Source organism: Pithys albifrons, chromosome 5 (assembly GCF_047495875.1).
Source record: "Pithys albifrons albifrons isolate INPA30051 chromosome 5, PitAlb_v1, whole genome shotgun sequence".
Classification (NCBI taxonomy): Eukaryota; Metazoa; Chordata; class Aves; order Passeriformes; family Thamnophilidae; genus Pithys; species Pithys albifrons.
The window spans coordinates 4,450,020-4,468,692 of NC_092462.1; the positions used below are offsets into that span (position 1 = coordinate 4,450,020).

At 48.3% G+C, this 18,673-nt stretch overlaps 2 protein-coding genes across 2 annotated transcripts; one reads left to right on the plus strand and one right to left on the minus strand.

The window, feature by feature from the left end:
* Positions 1–3,213: 3,213 nt before the first annotated feature.
* On the plus strand, positions 3,214–9,676 carry EXOSC9 (exosome component 9). Its single transcript, XM_071555505.1, has 12 exons — positions 3,214–3,325; positions 3,488–3,582; positions 5,599–5,718; positions 5,805–5,907; positions 6,338–6,475; positions 6,577–6,659; positions 6,974–7,106; positions 7,577–7,665; positions 7,873–8,019; positions 8,378–8,568; positions 8,861–8,939; positions 9,429–9,676. The coding sequence occupies exons 1-12, from the start codon at positions 3,260–3,262 to the stop codon at positions 9,505–9,507; spliced, it is 1,323 nt and encodes a 440-aa protein (XP_071411606.1). The 5' UTR covers positions 3,214–3,259; the 3' UTR covers positions 9,508–9,676.
* Positions 9,677–10,058: 382 nt separating this feature from the next.
* CCNA2 (cyclin A2) lies at positions 10,059–18,356 on the minus strand. The gene is made up of 8 exons (XM_071555506.1): positions 18,121–18,356; positions 17,395–17,617; positions 16,116–16,231; positions 15,569–15,792; positions 14,825–15,029; positions 13,994–14,107; positions 13,623–13,756; positions 10,059–13,051 (listed from the first exon to the last, which is right to left on the minus strand). Exons 1-8 carry the CDS (start codon positions 18,241–18,243, stop codon positions 13,000–13,002), a joined length of 1,191 nt encoding a protein of 396 aa, XP_071411607.1. The 5' UTR covers positions 18,244–18,356; the 3' UTR covers positions 10,059–12,999.
* Between the last annotated feature and the right edge of the window lie 317 nt (positions 18,357–18,673).

Sequence of the window (18,673 nt, forward strand, 5' to 3'; positions counted from 1 at the left end):
TTCCCTGGATCCTGCCAGTGCCTTCCTTGTGCCAGCAGCATCGTTTGCAAGGATTTCCCATCCCCCTCTCCTGTGCAACTGTACCTGTTTCATCATAAAACCAAATTATCAATTAGATTATTACACCTATGCAGAGCATTTCTTCTCAAATAAACTTATACATGATGGCATCATAGATGTGTAAATGGGTACACTGGAGGCACCAGAGGGCACGACTTGCAGCTGAACAGCAGAGGCCCTTTGCAGTTAAGGCTTCCACAAAAGGAGAAGGTCAAAGTTTTATTCCTTTTTATTAGGCCATAAAACCTGTTTGTTGGAAGGTTGCTGTCAAGATGCTGAGATTCTGATGCAGATTCTTTTCTTCTCCAGTCCCCAAATGCGATTTTCCCTCATGGTTCAGTTTGGGAAGAAAAACCAATTCAAGCATTTCAGCCTACTGAGCATTCAAGTCAAATGAAGAAACACTTCTGTGTGGGCACAATAGATCATTGGGACCTTCTTTCTGACAATTCCTGCTTTAGCCTGAGTGCCTGTGGTTTATTCACTCTGCACTGTACAACACTCGCTCCTTCTGAACACACAATTTCCATTACTTGATTACAACTCTAACTGCCCTTCACTGTACAGAAATGCAGCAATGGCTCAACTTCTATTTCATTAACCTTTTATATTGAGTTCATGTACCCTCCTCCTACAGATTTCCAGGGGTGGGATTTTATGTCTCCTTAATTTGTGCATGAAACTCTTTACCCTTCCTAGCACATGTGCACACACAGAGGCTGCAAAGACTTTGTGCAAAGAAGATGGCTTGGATCAAAGGACATGGCTCTTTTCCAGCCCCAACACATGGTTTGGTTCCCCTGGAATCTCCTCCAGCTCCTCCTGAAGTTGACCATCAAGTTCTCTGCCTTGTTGAATAGGACCAGCATCACAAGATAAAAATCCAGACTCCAGCAATAAAGGGTAAAATTAACACCTCTGGAAATGCTTCTGACAGAACATGTGTTAGTGCAAGAAAACCTAAGGCAAATGACTGACAGGGATGTTGAATGTTCTGGCTCAGTTTTAAAAAATGTGATCCCTTAAAAAAATACTATTTCATTGAAGCACTTATAAAACAGTTCACCTGCAGAGCAGGAACAGGAATTTTTCCCACTCTACCCCAGGCAGAAATCTCAGCATACACCCAAGCTGACATTTTTTTCTAATTGTTGGAGAATAACATAATTTAAAAGAGTCCAAGGAACAACTCCAAAAAAACCATCCAATCCTCATATTCACATAGCTGGGATGAGTGAGAATGTTACACTGAATGTTATCCTATTTGCAGCTAAAGTTGCAAATGTTACATCACTTGGTTTCTTAATGTTGCTTCACACTTGGTGCCATTTGGGAAAACTATTTGCTTATTTTTGTCCCTAATGGGTCTTTCTGTAAGCTCATAAAAACCATTTTAAACGGAATATTTTTGATTCTACTCATTATCCCAAACTGAAAGTATAAAACTGGCACAGGAAAAATCACACAGTGTTTTGTCTTCACTAGCACAGAACTGGAGTTTATGAAACATGACTCACTATTTAGTTTGCACCAGAACTGCAGCATGTTAAAAGGTTTAAGAAGGCAGTGTAAGTGAGATATTGAAAGCTTGGGGTGAGGAAAGTCAGAGTGTCTGGAGTGCAATGCTGGTAAGAATCACAGAATTGTTTGGGTTGGAAAAGACCTCCGAGATCATCAAGTCCAACCCTTGGTCCAACCCCAGTCCCTTTACCAGATCATGGCACTCAGTGCCACGGCCAAGCTCAGTTTAAAAATCTCCAGGGATGGTGAATCCACCCCCTCTCTGGGCAGCCCATTCCAATGCCTGATTACTCTTTCTGGAAAGAATTTTTTTCTGATCTCCAACTTCAATTTTCCCTGGCAGAGCTTGAGCCCATCGTGCCCCCTTGTCCTATTGCTGAGTGCCTGGGAGAAGAGACCAACCCCCACCTGGCCAGAACTTCCCCTCAGGGAGTTCCAGACAGTGCTGAGGTCACCTCTGAGCCTCCTCTTCTCCAGGCTAAACAACCCCAGCTCCCTCAGCCTCTCCCCACAGCACTTGTGCTCCAGTCCCTTCTCCAGCCTTGTTGCTCTTCTCTGGACCCGCTCCAGCCCCTCAATCTCTTTCCTGAACTGAGGGGCCCAGAACTGAACACAACACTCCAGGTGTGGCCTCACCAACACAGAGTACAGGGGAAGGGTCACTGCCCTTCATCAGGTAGTTCTAGACAGTGCTGAGGTCACCTCTGAGCCTCATTGAAACAGACACAGTAATCGACCTTTTTAACTCAAACTAAGCATAAAAGCCACTGCTAAAGGCCTTTTTACTTACGGGCAGCACCTCAGAACCCCAGGGAGGGGCGTTCTGCCAGGTTGGAAGCTGTTGCTGTTTGTGCCTGCACCGATGCCTTGTCTGTGCCACCAGCCCGGCTGCCTCCCAAGGCTGCAGGAGCATCCACACCTCGGAGGATGGGCACCCCAACACCATGCACCACTAGAAATGCCTGGGATGTGTGCTTTTTTTTTTAATTAAGCTAGCAGAGTGTGCAAAGGAGGGCCACGAGGGTGCTGAAGGGCGTGGAGGGGCAGCCCCGTGAGAAGCGGCTGAGGCACTTTGTTCAGCCTGGAGAGGAGACTGAGGGGAGGCCTCGCTGAGCTCCTCAGCACCCTCATGGAGGGCAGCAGAGGGGCACACACCGAGCCCTGCACTGTCGTGACCAGCGACAGAACGGCATCAAGCTGGGTGGGGGCAGATTTAGTTTGGACATGAGGCAACAAACGTTCCTCCCCCAGAGGTTGGTCGGGCCCTGGCACAGGAACAGCCCCAAGCCTCAGGACAACGCCCTCAGGCACTCGGAGCGATTTTCGGGATGCCCCGCGCAGGGCCAGGAGGCGGGAGCGCCCCCTTCCCGCCAGGAATGCTCCGGGAATATGCCGGGATGGCGCGGCGCTCCCGAGGGGCCCAATTCCCGCCGGGAATACGCCGGGATGGCGCGGCGCTCCCGAGGGGCCGCTCTCCCTCCAGGAATGCGCCGGGATGGTGCGGTGCTCCCGAGAGGCCGAATTCCCGCCGGGAATACGCCGGGAAGGCGCTGGGAAGGCGCAGTCGGGGCTGAGGGGAGCGCGGCGCGTGCGCGGATGGCGCGCGGCGATGACGCAAGCGCGCCGCGCGGCCCCCCATCCCCATGCCCATCCATTGCCTTCCCCTCACGGCCCGGCCATGAAGGCGACGCCGCTCTCCAACTGCGAGCGGCGCTTCCTGCTCCGCGCCATCCAGGAGAGGAAGGTGCGCCGGCACAGCCACCACCGCCACCACCCCCTGCCCTGGCCCTTTTCCTCGCTCGAGGGGGCTACAGCGCGGCGGGGCCGCGCTGCCTCATGCCGTGTGGGCACGGCGGGTTAACCCGCTCTGTGTGTCTGTCTGTGTGTCTTGTCTGTGTTCCCGCAGCGCCTGGACGGACGGCAGTGCTACGACTACCGCAACATCCGCGTGTCGTTCGGCGCCGATCGCGGCTGCTGCATCGTGGAGCTGGGCAAGACCAGGTGGGCCCCGCGGGGAGGGAGGGCCCGGGCCCGGCCTGCCGAGTGGCAGTGGGATTCGTACAGAGTTATCCTGGCAATGGGATTCATAGGGAGCTGTCCCGGCAGTGGGATCCATACAGGTCTGTCCCGGCAGTGGGATTCATACAGAGTTATCCTGGGAATGGGATTCATAGGGATCTGTCTTGGCAGTGGGATCCATACGGGGCTGTCCCGGCAGTGGGATCCATACGGGGCTGTCCCAGCAGTGGGATCCATACAGAGCTGTCCCGGCAGTGGGATTCATACAGAGTTATCCTGGCAATGGGATTCATCCAGAGCTGTCCCGGAGTGGGATCCATACAGGGCTGTCCTGGCAGTGGGATCCATCCAGAGCTGTCCCGGAGTGGGATCCATCCAGAGCTGTCCCGGAGTGGGATCCATACAGAGCTGTCCCGGAGTGGGATCCATACAGAGCTGTCCTGGAGTGGGATTCATACAGAGCTGTCCTGGCACTGGGATCCATACAGAGCTGTCCCAGCAGTGGGATCCATGCAGAGCTGTCCCGGCAGTGGGATCCACACAGAGCTGTCCTGGCAGTGGGATCCATAGGGAGCTGTCTCGGCAGTGGGATCCATACAGAGCTGTCCTGGCAGTGGGATCCATAGGGAGCTGTCCTGGCAGTGGGATTCATACAGAACTGTCCCGGCAATGGGATCCATACAGAGCTGTCCTGGCAGTGGGATCCATACAGAGCTGTCGAGTGGCAGTGGGATCCATAGGGAGCTGTCCCGGCAGTGGGATCCATACAGAGCTGTCCCGGCAGTGGGATCCATAGGGAGCTGTCCCAGCAGTGGGATCCATGCAGAGCTGTCCCGGCAGTGGGATCCATAGGGAGCTGTCCCGGCAGTGGGATCCATACAGAGCTGTCCCGGCAGTGGGATCCATAGGGAGCTGTCCCGGCAGTGGGATCCATACAGAGCTGTCCCGGCAGTGGGATCCATAGGGAGCTGTCCCGGCAGTGGGATCCATACAGGGCTGTCCCAGCAGTGGGATCCATACGGAGCTGTCCCAGCACTGGGATCCATACAGAGCTGTCCCAGCAGTGGGATCCATACAGAGCTGTCCCACCAGTGGGATCCATACAGAGCTGTCCCGGAGTGGGATCCATACAGAGCTGTCCCAGCAGTGGGATCCATACAGAGCTGTCCCAGCAGTGGGATCCATACGGGGCTGTCCCAGCAGTGGGATCCATACAGAGCTGTCCCAGCAGTGGGATCCATACAGAACTGTTCCGGCAATGGGATCCATACAGAGCTGTCCCAGCAGTGGGATCCATACGGGGCTGTCCCAGCAGTGGGATCCATACAGAGCTGTCCCAGCAGTGGGATCCATACAGAGCTGTCCCGGCAGTGGGATTCATACAGAGCTGTCCCAGCAGTGGGATCCATACGGAGCTGTCCTGGCAGTGGGATCCATACAGAGCTGTCCCAGCAGTGGGATCCATGCAGAGCTGTCCAGGAGTGGAATTCATACAGAACTCTGCACCGACAGCTCAGCTGTCAGAACCAAAATGGGACAGTAATTCACGTGGAGGACTGTGGGGGAGTACTGGGAAATGATGAGGCTTCCATGTTACTTATAATGACAAATAATTTATGAATTGCAAAAGTACTGGGTTTTCATCCCTTTACACACTGATCTTGCATTTCACGTTCTTCCACAAGTCAAACAACCATGGAAAAGTGAAATATGTGCACTTATATAAGTATTTAATAACAGTTTCTCATGTGCTGGTGTCAGATTTTAATCCCAAAGGATGGGAGTGTGTTCTAATTCCTACATTTGCTCCTTCCCATTGTTGATCAGGGATTAAATATGTAGGGAAGCACTGAAGGAGAAACTGTTAGGAGCAAGAGTTACAAACTAACACCCTAATTGCACACTTTTTCCCCAAGTATGTTATTTTGTTTCTAGTAGCAGGAGATTTTTCTTTTTCCTGGCAAGTTCTGTGACCTGGTGGTTTGTTTACCTTCGCAGGGTTCTCGCACAGGTCTCATGTGAACTTGTTTGCCCCAAGCCAAATCGGCCTACAGAAGGTGTGCTCTTCTTTAACCTGGAGCTCTCCCCCATGGCTGCACCTGGGCTGGAGCCTGGCAGGTATGGAGCTGTCTTAAAACAACGATGACATGAGAGCCACTCTCTTTATAAGCATGATCATACTTATTTTGTGTTAATTTTAACAGGCAATCTGAGTTACTGGTGTCAGTGAACAGACTACTGGAGCGGTGCCTGAGAGATTCCAAATGTATAGACACTGAATCTCTCTGCGTGGTTGCTGGTGAAAAGGTAGGAAACCCTGCTAATTTCTAGTGGGTTTAAACTAAAAGATGTTCACAGTCTGATTTTAAGGTGGTTTCTGTTTGGAAAATAGAAGTGCTGATTTTAGGTTCATATAATGATCCACACATCTGACTTGACAGGTATTTTTAGCCTAAATATCTGCATAGGTTTTCTGAAGTAGTTGGGCCCCTGTAGACTCGAATATTTCCTTGCAGAATAAGGTTTTAATTGTACTGAAGAGTTATGTATTTTCTCATAATTAAATCTGGCACAGTGGGTGTATTGGAATACACTGAGATCTTTCATCTTGTTAAGCAGAGACCTGAGGAATATATGCTGGTTCTTTTTATAGTTCAAAAAATGAACTTGTTTTGAAAACCAGTAACTTCTGTAGAATCATTGGGGGGATTACCAGGCAGGTGTGTATTTTTCCCAGGTTTGGCAAATTCGCCTGGACATGCACCTGTTAAACCACGATGGGAACATCACTGATGCTGCCAGCATAGCAGGAATTGTGGCTCTGTGTCATTTTCGCAGACCAGATGTGTCTGTGCAAGGAGAGGAAGTTACTGTGGTAAGTTTTTGTGCGTGTTTTAAATATCTTTGTAAAGTCTGTCCTTTTAAAATTAAATGTGTTTCATAAATAACTGTATTCTGGGCCGATTCCTTTCCAAGTACACTCCTGAGGAGCGGGATCCTGTCCCCCTGAGTATCCACCACATGCCCATTTGTGTCAGTTTTGCCTTCTTCCATCAAGGGTAAGATTTTGAAGTCTTTTGACAGCAACAGCTTATTGTTAATTCTGCAGAATTTATTTCAAACATAGAAAAGTCCTAAAAATACTTGTATTGACAAGCTGATTTCTTAAAAGATTTTATCTGAAGTAAAACACCAGGGGGAAATCTCTGTGTGTTCTGCACAGAGTAACTAACCAGCAGCTTTCCACAGGTGATGCAGAAAATTTTCTAGGGGGAGCACACCCATAGTTAGTAATATGGAAACCTACACCTTTTAGTTTTAAGGGTAGTAACTTTCCTCAAACCTTTCCTGTTTCCTGCATTTCTGATTCTAGGACCTATTTGTTGGTGGATCCAAGTGAGCGTGAGGAGCGTGTCATGGATGGGCTCCTTGTGATTGCCATGAACAAACACCGTGAAATTTGTACCATCCAGTCCAGTGGAGTGGTTATGCTGGTGCAGGACCAGGTAAACCTTTGCCTTGACCACCCCTTCTGTGGTGTATCAACTCACTCCTGTGCTGCAATCTTGGTACTGAAATATCCCTGACATTTGGAAGCTAAGATATTAATTGTCTGATTTTAGTGGAAAAGATTATGTGTTTTTAGTGGAGAGCATAGCACTGTGGGCCATGCTGCAGAAGAAATGTAGAAAAGGCAGAGTTTGGGGTCAGATATGCAACCTTGGTTTTCTCTCTGTGCTTTGGCTGAGAAAGTCTTCAAATTATTTCCAATTGCACTCTGAGGAAAGGCTGACAGCTGTTCTATTAACCTTTTGCATAACTCTTAATGAATCCAATCCCTCATGCTAAGGTGCCATATTTTAAGTGTGTTTTGATTCCTGTGATTTAACTGTTTGTGATTCCTCTGATGTTCTACAGTTTTTCTTAAAAACATCTTGTTTTCCTGGTTGTAAACTGTTGTGTGTGTAACACACAGATTCTGAGATGCAGTAAAATAACAGCTGTCAAGGTTGCAGAAATAACAGAACTCATTCAGAAGGCCCTGGAAAACGACCACAAAGCCAGGTAAGTGTTTGGGAAGGGAAGCAAACAGGTATTTTTAAGAAATTAACTAAAAAGTAACCTGTAGTTTGAGCAGGAAATTGTTTGAGATTGTCAATAGTTTTATTATATTTAATGTTTTAAGTAGTATGTATATATTTGAGTTTGAAAATGAGAAACCATTTTTAGGTGTGAAACATCCTGAAATAATGGCTGTCCCTGAATGACTAGGAAAGAAGGTGGGAAGTTTGGCTTTGCGGAATCCATCCCGAACCAAAGGATCACTGCCTTCAAAACAGAGGGTGCTGCTGTTGATACAAACAACGTGGAAGAACAAGCAGGAGAGACCATTGCTCAAGCTGACCCTCCTTCTGAGGCGTATCTTTTTCTGGGGTAACAGCCAGGGGAAAACCAGGCTTTTCCCATGCCCTTATTAACACTGCTACAAGCTAAACACACATCTAAGATGCCTCACAGCTTAGGGAGCCAGACAGCCTTCAGAGGAAACAACATTATCTTGGGTTTAGTTCTGCTTTTAGGTAACAATTTCCTGCATAAAGTGCAAAACTGAGGTCAGAACTGTGATTGTTACAGTAACTGGAGAAGTGGCGCTTGAACTCCACTTTAGGGCTGTTCTCCCCCAGGGAGAAAAAGATACAGCTTAAAAACCAAACTGGTTTGCTCTCAGAATGCTGAGTTTTAACAGCAAACACCAAGATTTTTCTTAACTTAACAGTTTTGCCAATCCAATATTGCACACTGCTGGGACAGCCCAAATTGGGGAAGGAATAGAGAACTCCTGGGGAGACCTTGAAGAATCTGAGAAGGAAGAAGCAGCAGAAGAGGAAGGTGAAAGTGAAGCAGCTGCTTTTGAGTGTCAGAAGACAGAAACTGAGGATACAAGCGTGATGAGTGAAACTAAGAAGGGTAAGCATTTGTTGATCTCAATATCAGATATGCATATTAAATCACTTTATTAACAGTCTAGGATTAAAATGTGAAAGGGTTCTTAACAAGAAAAAATTATTGTAATCACTTCACACATTTGCTGCTTCTACTTCACCTGGTCACCTCTCTTCAAAACCTGATTTCTGTAGTAAAGGAAAGGCTCCAAATAAGCCAATGTGAATGTTTCTTTAAAAATGCTGTGGTTATTACAGAAGTTGTTTGTACAAAACTGATCACCAATTTATTGTTGATTGGGTTGTTTGCTTTTTAGATGAACCTATTGTAGTGTCTGACAGCGAGGAGGAAGAGGTTGTCATTCTGGAACCACAGGAACTATCAAGAAAAACAAGGTAACCATCCTGTGAAATTAGGAGGAAAAGGAGTTTATGAGGACTATCTTCAGGAAGGACAGGATATTGGCAAGGCCAAGAAAGTGTCAATTGATCAAAGGGACTCTGAGATAACTGAGAGTAAGGAAGTTTAAATCCAGGCTAATTCACTCCTGTCCTGAGAGGCCAGGCCTGGCTGGGCTGCAGCTGCCTGCAATAGTTACTGATACTTGACTAACCTCGGCCATTCCAAAGGGAGTGGGTTTCAGTCAGTGTCTCCATAGAGATGTTGCAGAGATTCTACATGCTACATGAGAGCCCATGTAAAGTTTTACCTCCCAGAGTGAGGTTTGCTGCTGTATCCCTGCACTAGCCCTGGAAACTGCTAGAAATTAACTTTGGACTAACTGTGGTGGGTGGGTGCCCCGTTATGGATGATCATCATGTGTTCTTTTTAAACAGTAAAACTGTTCAGTACAGTTGTTTGATACAAATGTTGTTTGATCACAGAGCACAGACGAGCACAAAAGCAGAAAATACAACTAAGAAAGCATTTAACAAAAGGAGAAGAAAGAAGAGAGCTCGATAAAGCCATCACCCCTCCTGCAGAAGTGCTGTACAATATGGAATTTGGTCTATTACTGAACTTATTTTTGTAGATAATTTTATTTCCTCCCCCCCTATCTCTGGTTCTGCTTTTATGTTTGTGTTAAAACTATTGTACACAGCTTTAAAAAAAAAATTTTGCCTGTAACAAATACCATGGTTGGCAGCCAGCTGCAGGAAAAACCCACTAGTTAACTTGAACTGTCTCAAGCTCCACAACCTGAAGGGCAGATACAAAATGCATCATTTCCTTAACAAAACAGCCTGTGCACAGAGTTCAGGTGGTAAAAGTTTAATACCAAAGGTAAAGTTTCTGAAGGTGGCTATTGACACACCTTGGAACAGTTTCATACCTTAGAACATTCTTCCACAGGGCAAGTGTTGTGCCATGCCTGAGACCTTCTTGCCCATATCACTCCATGTTACCTTTTACTCAAACTGCTTTGTACAAATTCATCAACAGAAATTCATGTACTTAACAAACTAGCACAGAACTTCTGCAAGATAATAGAGAAGCAACTCATACTTCAGCAGTGGAGTTTCTTAAAAAGTTTAATTAAATATTACATGCAACAGACAGGAATGCTTCTTGAACTTACAGGCAAAGAATTATGCTGTGAACTTAGGACTGGGCAAAACAGAGACAAGGAAGGTTCCAAAATATCTGATCTGGGCGCTTTGTTTGAGAACAAGTCACATTGGAAACACACACATATTTACAAGAGTGAAGTGGGGCTATTTTACAGGTGACCTCAGTATTACATCAGCTGGAACAGGAGAGAAGTTACTGTTGCAAATGTTACATTTTCCAAATCAAGTTAAAAATTTCATGTAAAAGAAAATACAAAATGTCTGCAGCCATGCAAAGCTTTCATCAGGGTGTGCTCTTTTGGAATGGGACCACCATGCCAAACCTTTCCTCCAGCAGGAGCCAAACCAGTGTGTTTTCTTAGTTCTTCCAACCCAAAGTCACTGTCCTGAGTATAAAAATGGATGAAGATGCAGTTTCTTCTTAATTCTGTGGTACCACAAGACTGTAAACTTCTTGAGAAAAAAGAACAGTGTTTGCACTGCTGTTTCACTCACACGTAACATCTCATCGCTACACTCCTTAGAGCCCTCCATTTGAAAGGAGGAGTTGATGATTAGGCTTAACAGTAGTACAGTACAATCTGGGGTATTTTGGTCAAAGCTTAGTAGGAAAAGCTGGAATTGTCCCATGCTAACTTCAGAAAACGAGAGGATGGAAAAATATAGTACTTACTGCAGCAGGAACAGCTGCCCATGAGGAAGGGGGAACACAGTCATGCTGGGCAGAGATGCCAGGCCATGACTGCAGCTTTTTGTTAGGCTGTAGAGGAAGTCATGTTGATATGGTGAAAGCAAAGCTGAGGGAGAATGGAATTTTTCTCTCTGTTACTGTAACAGTAATGGAACAATTTCCCTTGAAACTAGAGCAAAGGTATTTCATTAAGCAGTAAATTAATAGTAAAACCCCCTCAAGTCCCTTCACCTAATTACTGCTACTTGCTCTGTTCAGGGGAAAACAGTTCAATAAGTTTCCTTTAAATTACCCTCTTTCCAGTGTTCATATTTATCCCTGGTCTTGGAATGCATCACAGAAAGGAAAGAGAAGACAGAACCCAGTTTTTCTGAGGAAGAGCTTTGTGGCCTGTTGTCTTCAAGTAGAAACTGCCAGTCAGCATTGAGAGTTACACTTCCAAGGTCATAAACGTGGAAAACACATTCCTGTAGATACAAACTCCCTCCCTTGCAAGATTAGAGTGTTTCCAATTCTAAGCACCAGACATGATACATTGCCCAGGCTGCCCCCTGTTAGTTTTAGCTTTTCAGGGTAACCTAATGAAATGAAGCTAAATAAAAGCTAGTCACCGATGAAATCCTGTTCTTCCATTAAACTTTAGAACACACATGAAAGTCCAAGTGCATCCAAAGAAGCTCAGATAGGCCAAAAAGGGCTACCTCTGCTGCATATTTTGGCTGGATAAGCACCACTCGATCAGTTTTGTAACTGAGGTGGTTCAGGGAGGGCTCAGACTGCAGGGGTGGGGCAGAACAGTAAGTTTGTAGCTGCTGAGATGAGACCTATGAGTTGTCTCACATTAACATGTGCCAACTTCACAGAGGGCTGAGGATTTTTAACAAATGTAAGTAGCCCACACCCTGACAGCTGTTGGACATCTGTGAGGAGTTTGTACTGCTCACTGCTGGGTGCCCGGATAAGCACACAGACAGCATTGAACCAACTTCAAGTCAAAGAGGCACAGGTTTCACCTTGCCAGAAAGCTTTAGAAATGAATGCCAGTTTAAGATGGCAGTACTTCTCAGTGGTTTGAAGTTATTAGCAAGACCACCAGCATCAGATACAAAAACTGTTTATTAGCCAACCTGGAAATGGCTTAATTCAACCCATTTCTGTGCACTCACTGCTTCACATGCAGAGAACAGCAGGTACATCACTCCATTTACCCAGGCTGCAGGTAAACATCCAGTGGATCTAATGCTGAGTATGTTTGCTCAAGTAATGGTCCCAGAACTAAGGAAAATTACAACCAGTGGGTTTACATTTTTGCTGTGTGATGCACAAGAACTCTTTCTGAGCATGAGGGGTGTACAGAATTCATATAATTCTGCATGTAGCCCACCCACACCAGAAGACTTTCCCTCCTCTTGAGGGCACAGAGCAGTAGTTCACTCTCCTGCAGTTTAATCCCTCCACCACCCTTAAAGAGGTACAAGGTAAACTGACTGAGGACTAATTGTTTTAGTAGGTACTGATGGCCTTTGGGACAGCTAACATGTCACTGGGAACTCCGTGGGTTTAAATTAGTATCAGTTTTACACATGGACTAGAAAATACCTGTAGCAAGACCATTTTCTACACAGCGAGAAGTGTGAACTGGTGGAGGAGTCTTAGCCTGATGAAGTTCTGGCACTACATTATACAGCAATCAAGGTACATCCTAAAGAGGCTCACGAGTCTACTCCAGCAAGGTGTTCTCCTCAAAGCCAGTTTCTTCCAGTATTATAGTCATTAAGCCACATTTTGGATCTATGCTAAGACTCAGTTTAAACTAGACAGTATAAAAATGCTACAAATACTGCTGTGGAGTCCAAGTCTTTCTTACCCAGAAGGAGAAAAAGCCCTACTATAAAAGTGTACCCCTAATATTAACATTTAGGCTAAAAGTAGATAGGCAGTCTCAGACTTCACATGGTCTGCATGGTTAATTCTGGGCCTGAAGAGAACATTTGGATAAAAACATGGCTAAAACTCTTAACAAGATTGCATGTACAAAAGATTTGCATTAAACCCTCATGAAGGTAAACTTCATAGTTAAAGTCATCAAAGCCTGTATTCTGAGTGATCACATCGAGAATTCCGAACCACATTTCAAACTGTACGTCATTTCCTGGTAATATACATCTCTCAAAAAGATCAGTCTCTTGATTATTAAAATAAGTTTAGTGTCTCTGGTGGGTCAATAAGCGATACTTCGTGGTACCTATAAAGGGGAAAAAGAGATGCAGGGTGTCATCTTGCTCCAGTCACCACAAAGAGCAGCATGCACTCTGCAGCAAAGCACACTTCCCACAAGGCAGGAAACACTCTGGGGGCTTGTTGGCTGCCATGCCCACACAGATTTTTAGGTGCATCAGGTATCACCAACTGTAGGAATGTCAAGGAAATTCCTCCAGCTTCCACTTGACAGTTCAGGCAACAACAGAACATCAAGTATTGTTCAACAAATCACTGTGCAAAAGCCTGGGGAGTCTCATCACCCTGAGATTAGCTCAGTTGGTTAAAACTTGGTTGTAATAATGCCAAGGTCATGGGTTCAATCCCCTGTACAGGCCATTGACTTGAGTTGGACTCGATGATCCTTGTGGGTCCCTTCCACCTCAGAATAGTCTGTGATTCTGTGATCACCATTTCACTGAGGTGGTAGATTTGGTTAGTGGAGTCTGCTGAAGACTCAAGGTGCACCCCACACCCAAACCCTGACAAGCAGCTACGGGTTAGGACAACTCAGGTGTAACACCTCTGCCTTTCCCAACATCTCTACAGATACTCACTTTGTACTCTTGTACTTTTCCCTTATGGACTGTTGTGTGTGCTGGGCTGCTTTGAGGTAGGTGTTGTGTAGGTCCATGAGGCAAGGCTTGATGTCTTCAAGGGTGTAGCCAGTTACTTTGCATAGGGATTCAGGCTGAGGGAAAAAGGAAAGGAAGAGAGACCATTTGAACATTTCTGTTTGTTGACAACTGCTGGTGGAGGTTTTGGTTTCCTGTTGAAACTGTAATGCCCCCAGTCCCACTTTTCAAATACCACAGGGCCCAATCCCTAAATAACAGCCCAGGAGCACGGAGGGGCTGCAATTCCTGCAGCCCAGCTCCAGCGTTCAGAACTGTGCACAAATACACTAAACACACAGGAAGGCACATACCCAAGTTCGTCCAGTGAGTGTGTAGTCTGCTAGAAGAAATGCTGCAGCAGCAATAACTGATGGCAAGTATTTCAGGTAAGGATCAGCATCAATTAGACTCAGCTCCCCAAGGTACTGCAGGGGAAACAAGAAAGGGAATCATCTATTTCCAAAAGGAAGAGGAAGATCATTTAGCAGTTGCACTGGAACTCTAAGGTTCCAATCCTAAATCAGTTGGAGGAAACATCTTTTATCAGTTTCCACTTATTTTCTCTTTTAGCATCTCCTGCCTCTGCTGTCAAACAGTGTTTCCAACACATGTTTTTCCAGCACATTTTGTATTCAGGGGTATATAAGAACTAGAGGAAAGAGTGTAGTCGGTCTGACCTTTGCACAGCGAAACCCAGGCTTCTGTTTTAGGAACTCTGGTACCTACCATACAGTTAGGATTTATTAAAACTTTAGCTGAAATGTTATCTGTGTTCTGCTTTAGAAATTAGCCTCTGGATTTAGAGCTTGCTGCCTGTTGAGGGGAAAACCAAAACAAAAGTCATTTTTAGCCAAAGTGGGTGGGTATGTGTGGCAATTTTAGATAAGAGAGAAGGAAATACCTATCTAGCAGTGAAACTACCCCAAGTTTAAAGTTCAGTAATCTCTGCCTTCTCTGAGTACATGTGCATGCTTGAGCCAGGCCAAGTGCCAGCCTGTGATAAGAATGGAGTATCTCAAACAGTAAGTGGCAATGGGAGCACTGTGGCACCACTTGTGGAGGAACACCCTTCATACTGTACATATCTATCTCTGCAATAGAACACTCCAGGTACGTGGGCTGAGCAAGTCATTCTTACTGACCATTGACAGGCTCTCCACTTTGGCATCTGTCTGCTGGTGGAGGAAGTACTGGGTGAGGAACTGGTTGATCGTTGGAGCTGCCAAGTCAAACGACAAAACCTTCAAAATTAAGTGCTCCATCCTGAGAACCTGCTTCTTGGTATAGGTGTCATCTGTGATGTAGACAAACTCGGCTACTTCAGGAGGGTAGATTTCTTCAAACTTTCTGCCAGGAGAAATAGTTATGAGTAAACAATTGAGTACTAGAAAACCAGATAACCAGCAACATTTAATGAAAGCAGGCATGCTCCTTTAAATTCTGACTTGGGAAGTAGCTGGGCTCTGGTACCAAATTTGCTACTTTTGGTTCAATAGCTCTTGAATCAGCAGAATTTGAAATTAGAGAGCTATAACAACCTCCTATTTTAGGACTACGCAATTTGGGACTTGGAGTTACTGAAAATCCAGAAGAACCCACTACACTAGTAATTGGTGCAAGCAAAACTTTCTTTTCACATGCTTTATGCATATTCCTTCAAATACTGTTTAGATGCCTGCTGCACAGCTGGAAAGGATGAATCCTCACTCTAGGGCAATCTACAGAGGTAACTGCAAAGATTTTAGGTGGATAACTCCTGAACTTTTATTGTAGTGTGAAGCCCTCCCAAGTCAGTCCAGCCATAGGCAGCACAACAGTGATAGCCACAAGATTTCCATCTGTAGGAGCCCAGCAGGTGGAATTTGACATGAAGCAATGTCACTTACGATGCCAGCAGCATAGCTGCAGTACCCACAAGCTGGAGTTTTCCTCTCAAAACAGACATTGAAGAAAGAAACCTATCAATGTAATTTACAGCTAAGTGCAGGGTTTCATTCTGTAGTTTGTACTCTTCTCCAACTTCCACCAGCCAGTCCACAAGAATAGCCCGCATGCTGTTGGTGATGTCAGGTTGCTTCCTCATGTAACCTATTTTAGGCTTGCATTTCACCTGTGGGGTTAGATGACAGGTAAAGCTGAGTTTGGACCAAGTGCTGGTAGAGAAGCAAGAGTTTAAGCTCAATTTATGACAGTTTAAAGAAATCAGAAGTAAAGCATGGTAAGTTTGGGATCAGTAAGCTGTGTTTCTGTAATCTTGCTTTCCAGCATGCGTGGCACAATAAACCAGACTTGTGTTCACAGTATCTTCTTTCTTCCTTTCCAGCAAGCTCTAATTTAGTCCCTGTAGTAATAACTCATGCTTAGGGGCATTTCTCAACCCCAAACTCCTCCCCCATAAGCTACATGCAAACAAGAAAAGAGACAGCAGCTCACCTCAATTTCCCTAAGATATGTATGGATTTCGCTGATATAGTCTGGCACATTATTAACGTTTGGTGTTCTCTCTTCAGTTTCTGAGGTTATTGAAATATCCATAATACTTGGAGAGTCTAAGCAGAGGATAAGAGCCATGTTAAAATGGGCACCATCAGACCACTCCCTCACAGCACAGGGAACTCATGCAGGCTCACTCAGCTAGACAGGGAGCTCAGGAGGCTCTAAGGAAGCCAAAATGTTACAGCAAAGGGGAAGTTTCCCCTTCCCCTCTCTCTTCTTTCCCCTAAGAATAAAAGGATGGAAAACTCCCTTGCAATTATGTAGTGCTCAGTGCACCCGGTGTTACCTTGTTACATAGATGTGGATCCTGAAAGCTTAGACTGTGGCTTAAAACAGATTTGGGGGTCCCAGGGCTTTTGGTAGACTGCAGAAGTGGATCACAATGAAATGAGCCCTCAGACATTCCCACTCATGTTACAGAAAATGGACGAGGCAGTTCCCATTTTTTACATACTGGGAAGAGCTCAGAGCACTTGCACCATTACAAAGTATTTCCAGGGAGAAAAATCCTGTTACACCTCAGGATCTGCCTGAGTAAAGTCCCCTTCTAACTCTGCAGTCATAACAAAGCAAGGATTTAAGGCCTGCTCTTGCCTTTCATCTGATTTCTCTCATGAGGAACTGATAAAGTTTAAAAGTATGAAACTTCCTCAAGATAGCAAGGGATAGAAGCACAGAGGCTCAGACAATGGACTGAAAAGCTACTGTGTGTTTGGTTCAAGGGAAGTAAAGTGGTTCCTGAGGCAAACTAGGCCCGACTGTGTCCCAGACTGTCCCTGGACCTCCGGTCTGTGTCCCAGATTGCCCCTGGACCTCCGGTCTGTGCCCCAGACTGCCCAGGGACCTCCGGTCTGTGCCCCAGACTGCCCAGGGACCTCCGGTCTGTGCCCCAGACTGCCCAGGGACCTCCGGTCTGTGCCCCAGACTGCCCAGGGACCTCCGGTCTGTGCCCCAGACTGCCCAGGGACCTCCGGTCTGTGCCCCAGACTGCCCAGGGACCTCCGGTCTGTGCCCCAGACTGCCCAGGGACCTCCGGTCTGTGTCCCACCCTGCCCGGGGACCTCCAGACAGTGTCACACCGTGCTCTGGGGACCTCCAGTCTGTGTCACATGCTGTCCCGGGGCCTGCACCTGGGAACCATTCCCTGCCCGCGCTCGGCACAAGACCCGGCGCGGCCTGGGACAGGCGTGTCGTGGCCGGGGGTGTCACCACGTACCGAAGCTCAGGTCCATGGCGTTGCCCAGCGGGGCCAGCGGCCGCCGCTCGCCCAGAGCACACACGGCCTCTCGCAGCCCCATGGCCGCCTCCTGCTCCTTGTGCCCCGCCGGGCCCCGCTGCCGCCGGGGCCGCTCGCCATCGGGCTCGTCCACAGCGATGGTGAAGGGCTGCGGATGGAGCCTCGCCGGCGCCGCATGGCACTCGCAGCCGCCCCGCGCCGCCTGTGGGGAGAGCGGCGGTGAGCACCAGCCCGCAGCCCCGCTGCCCTTTCCCCCGCAGCCCTTTCCCCCGCGCCGCCTGTGGGGAGAGCGGCGGTCAGTGCCGGCCGCGCAGCCCCACTCCCGTTCCCGTTCCCCCGCGCCTCACCTGCAGCGGCGGCTCCGCGGTCCCACAGCCCCGCTCCCGCTTCCGTTCCCCCAGTCCCCCTCCCGTTCCCCCGCAACCTCGCTTCCGTTTCCCCGCGCCTCACCTGCAGCGGCGACTCCGCGGCCCCACAGTCCCGCTCCCGTTCCCGTTCCCCCACAGCCCCGCTCCCGTTCCCCCGCGCCTCACCTGCAGCGGCGACTCCGCGGCCCCACAGTCCCGCTCCCGTTCCCGTTCCCGTTCCCCCACAGCCCCGCTCCCGTTCCCCTGCGCCTCACCTGCAGCGGCGACTCCGCGGCCCCACAGTCCCGCTCCCGTTCCCGTTCCCCCACAGCCCCGCTCCCGTTCCCCCTCGCCTCACCTGCAGCGGCAGCCCCGGGCCCCGCAGCACGCCCAGCGCCACGCGGGGCTTGGCGGGCGGCGGTGCCGCCGCTTTGCCGCCCGGCGGGGGCACGTTCTCCTGGTTCTCCTGCTCCGCCAGCATGGCCGCGGCAGCCGGGGCGCACACCGGGAACACCGCGGCGGCAGCGGCGGGGCCGGGCCGGGGCCGGGGCGCGGGGCCGGGCGGGCGCGTTCAGCCGCCCGCGCCGTTCAAGCAGCCCGCGACTATTGAACCGCCCAATGGGCGAGCGCAGCGTCACGGCCGCGCCGGAGGGGAGGAGGGAGCGAGGGCGGAGAAGAGGGAAAGGAGAGAGGGAGGGGAAAGGAGGGAGGGAGCGGCTCTGAGGGGGACGCGCCGGGCCTGGGCCGCTCCCCCGGCCCCGCTCCCGCCCAAGGCTCGGAGGGCAGCGCCTTTGCCCTTCCCGCCGGGAAACGTGTCTGGAAAACGCGTCTGGGGAGGGAAAATGAGGCCTGGGAAGGATGGAGAGAACGTGTTTAACGCGGAGGAAAGGAGGCTCGGGGGGCAGTTTTGG

Coding starts and splice junctions, on each gene's coding strand:
- CCNA2 (XM_071555506.1), bottom strand. CDS start 18,243: ATGCTGGCGGAGCAGGAGAACCAGGAGAACGTGCCCCCGCCGGGCGGC. Junction 16,232..17,394: donor CGCCATGGACCTGAGCTTCG/GTACGTGGTGAC, acceptor TCCTCTGCTTAG/ACTCTCCAAGTATTATGGAT. Junction 13,757..13,993: donor CACTCACTGGACGAACTTGG/GTATGTGCCTTC, acceptor TTTTTCCCTCAG/CCTGAATCCCTATGCAAAGT.
- EXOSC9 (XM_071555505.1), top strand. CDS start 3,260: ATGAAGGCGACGCCGCTCTCCAACTGCGAGCGGCGCTTCCTGCTCCGC. Junction 8,020..8,377: donor GCTGACCCTCCTTCTGAGGC/GTATCTTTTTCT, acceptor TTAACTTAACAG/TTTTGCCAATCCAATATTGC. Junction 8,569..8,860: donor GATGAGTGAAACTAAGAAGG/GTAAGCATTTGT, acceptor TTTGCTTTTTAG/ATGAACCTATTGTAGTGTCT.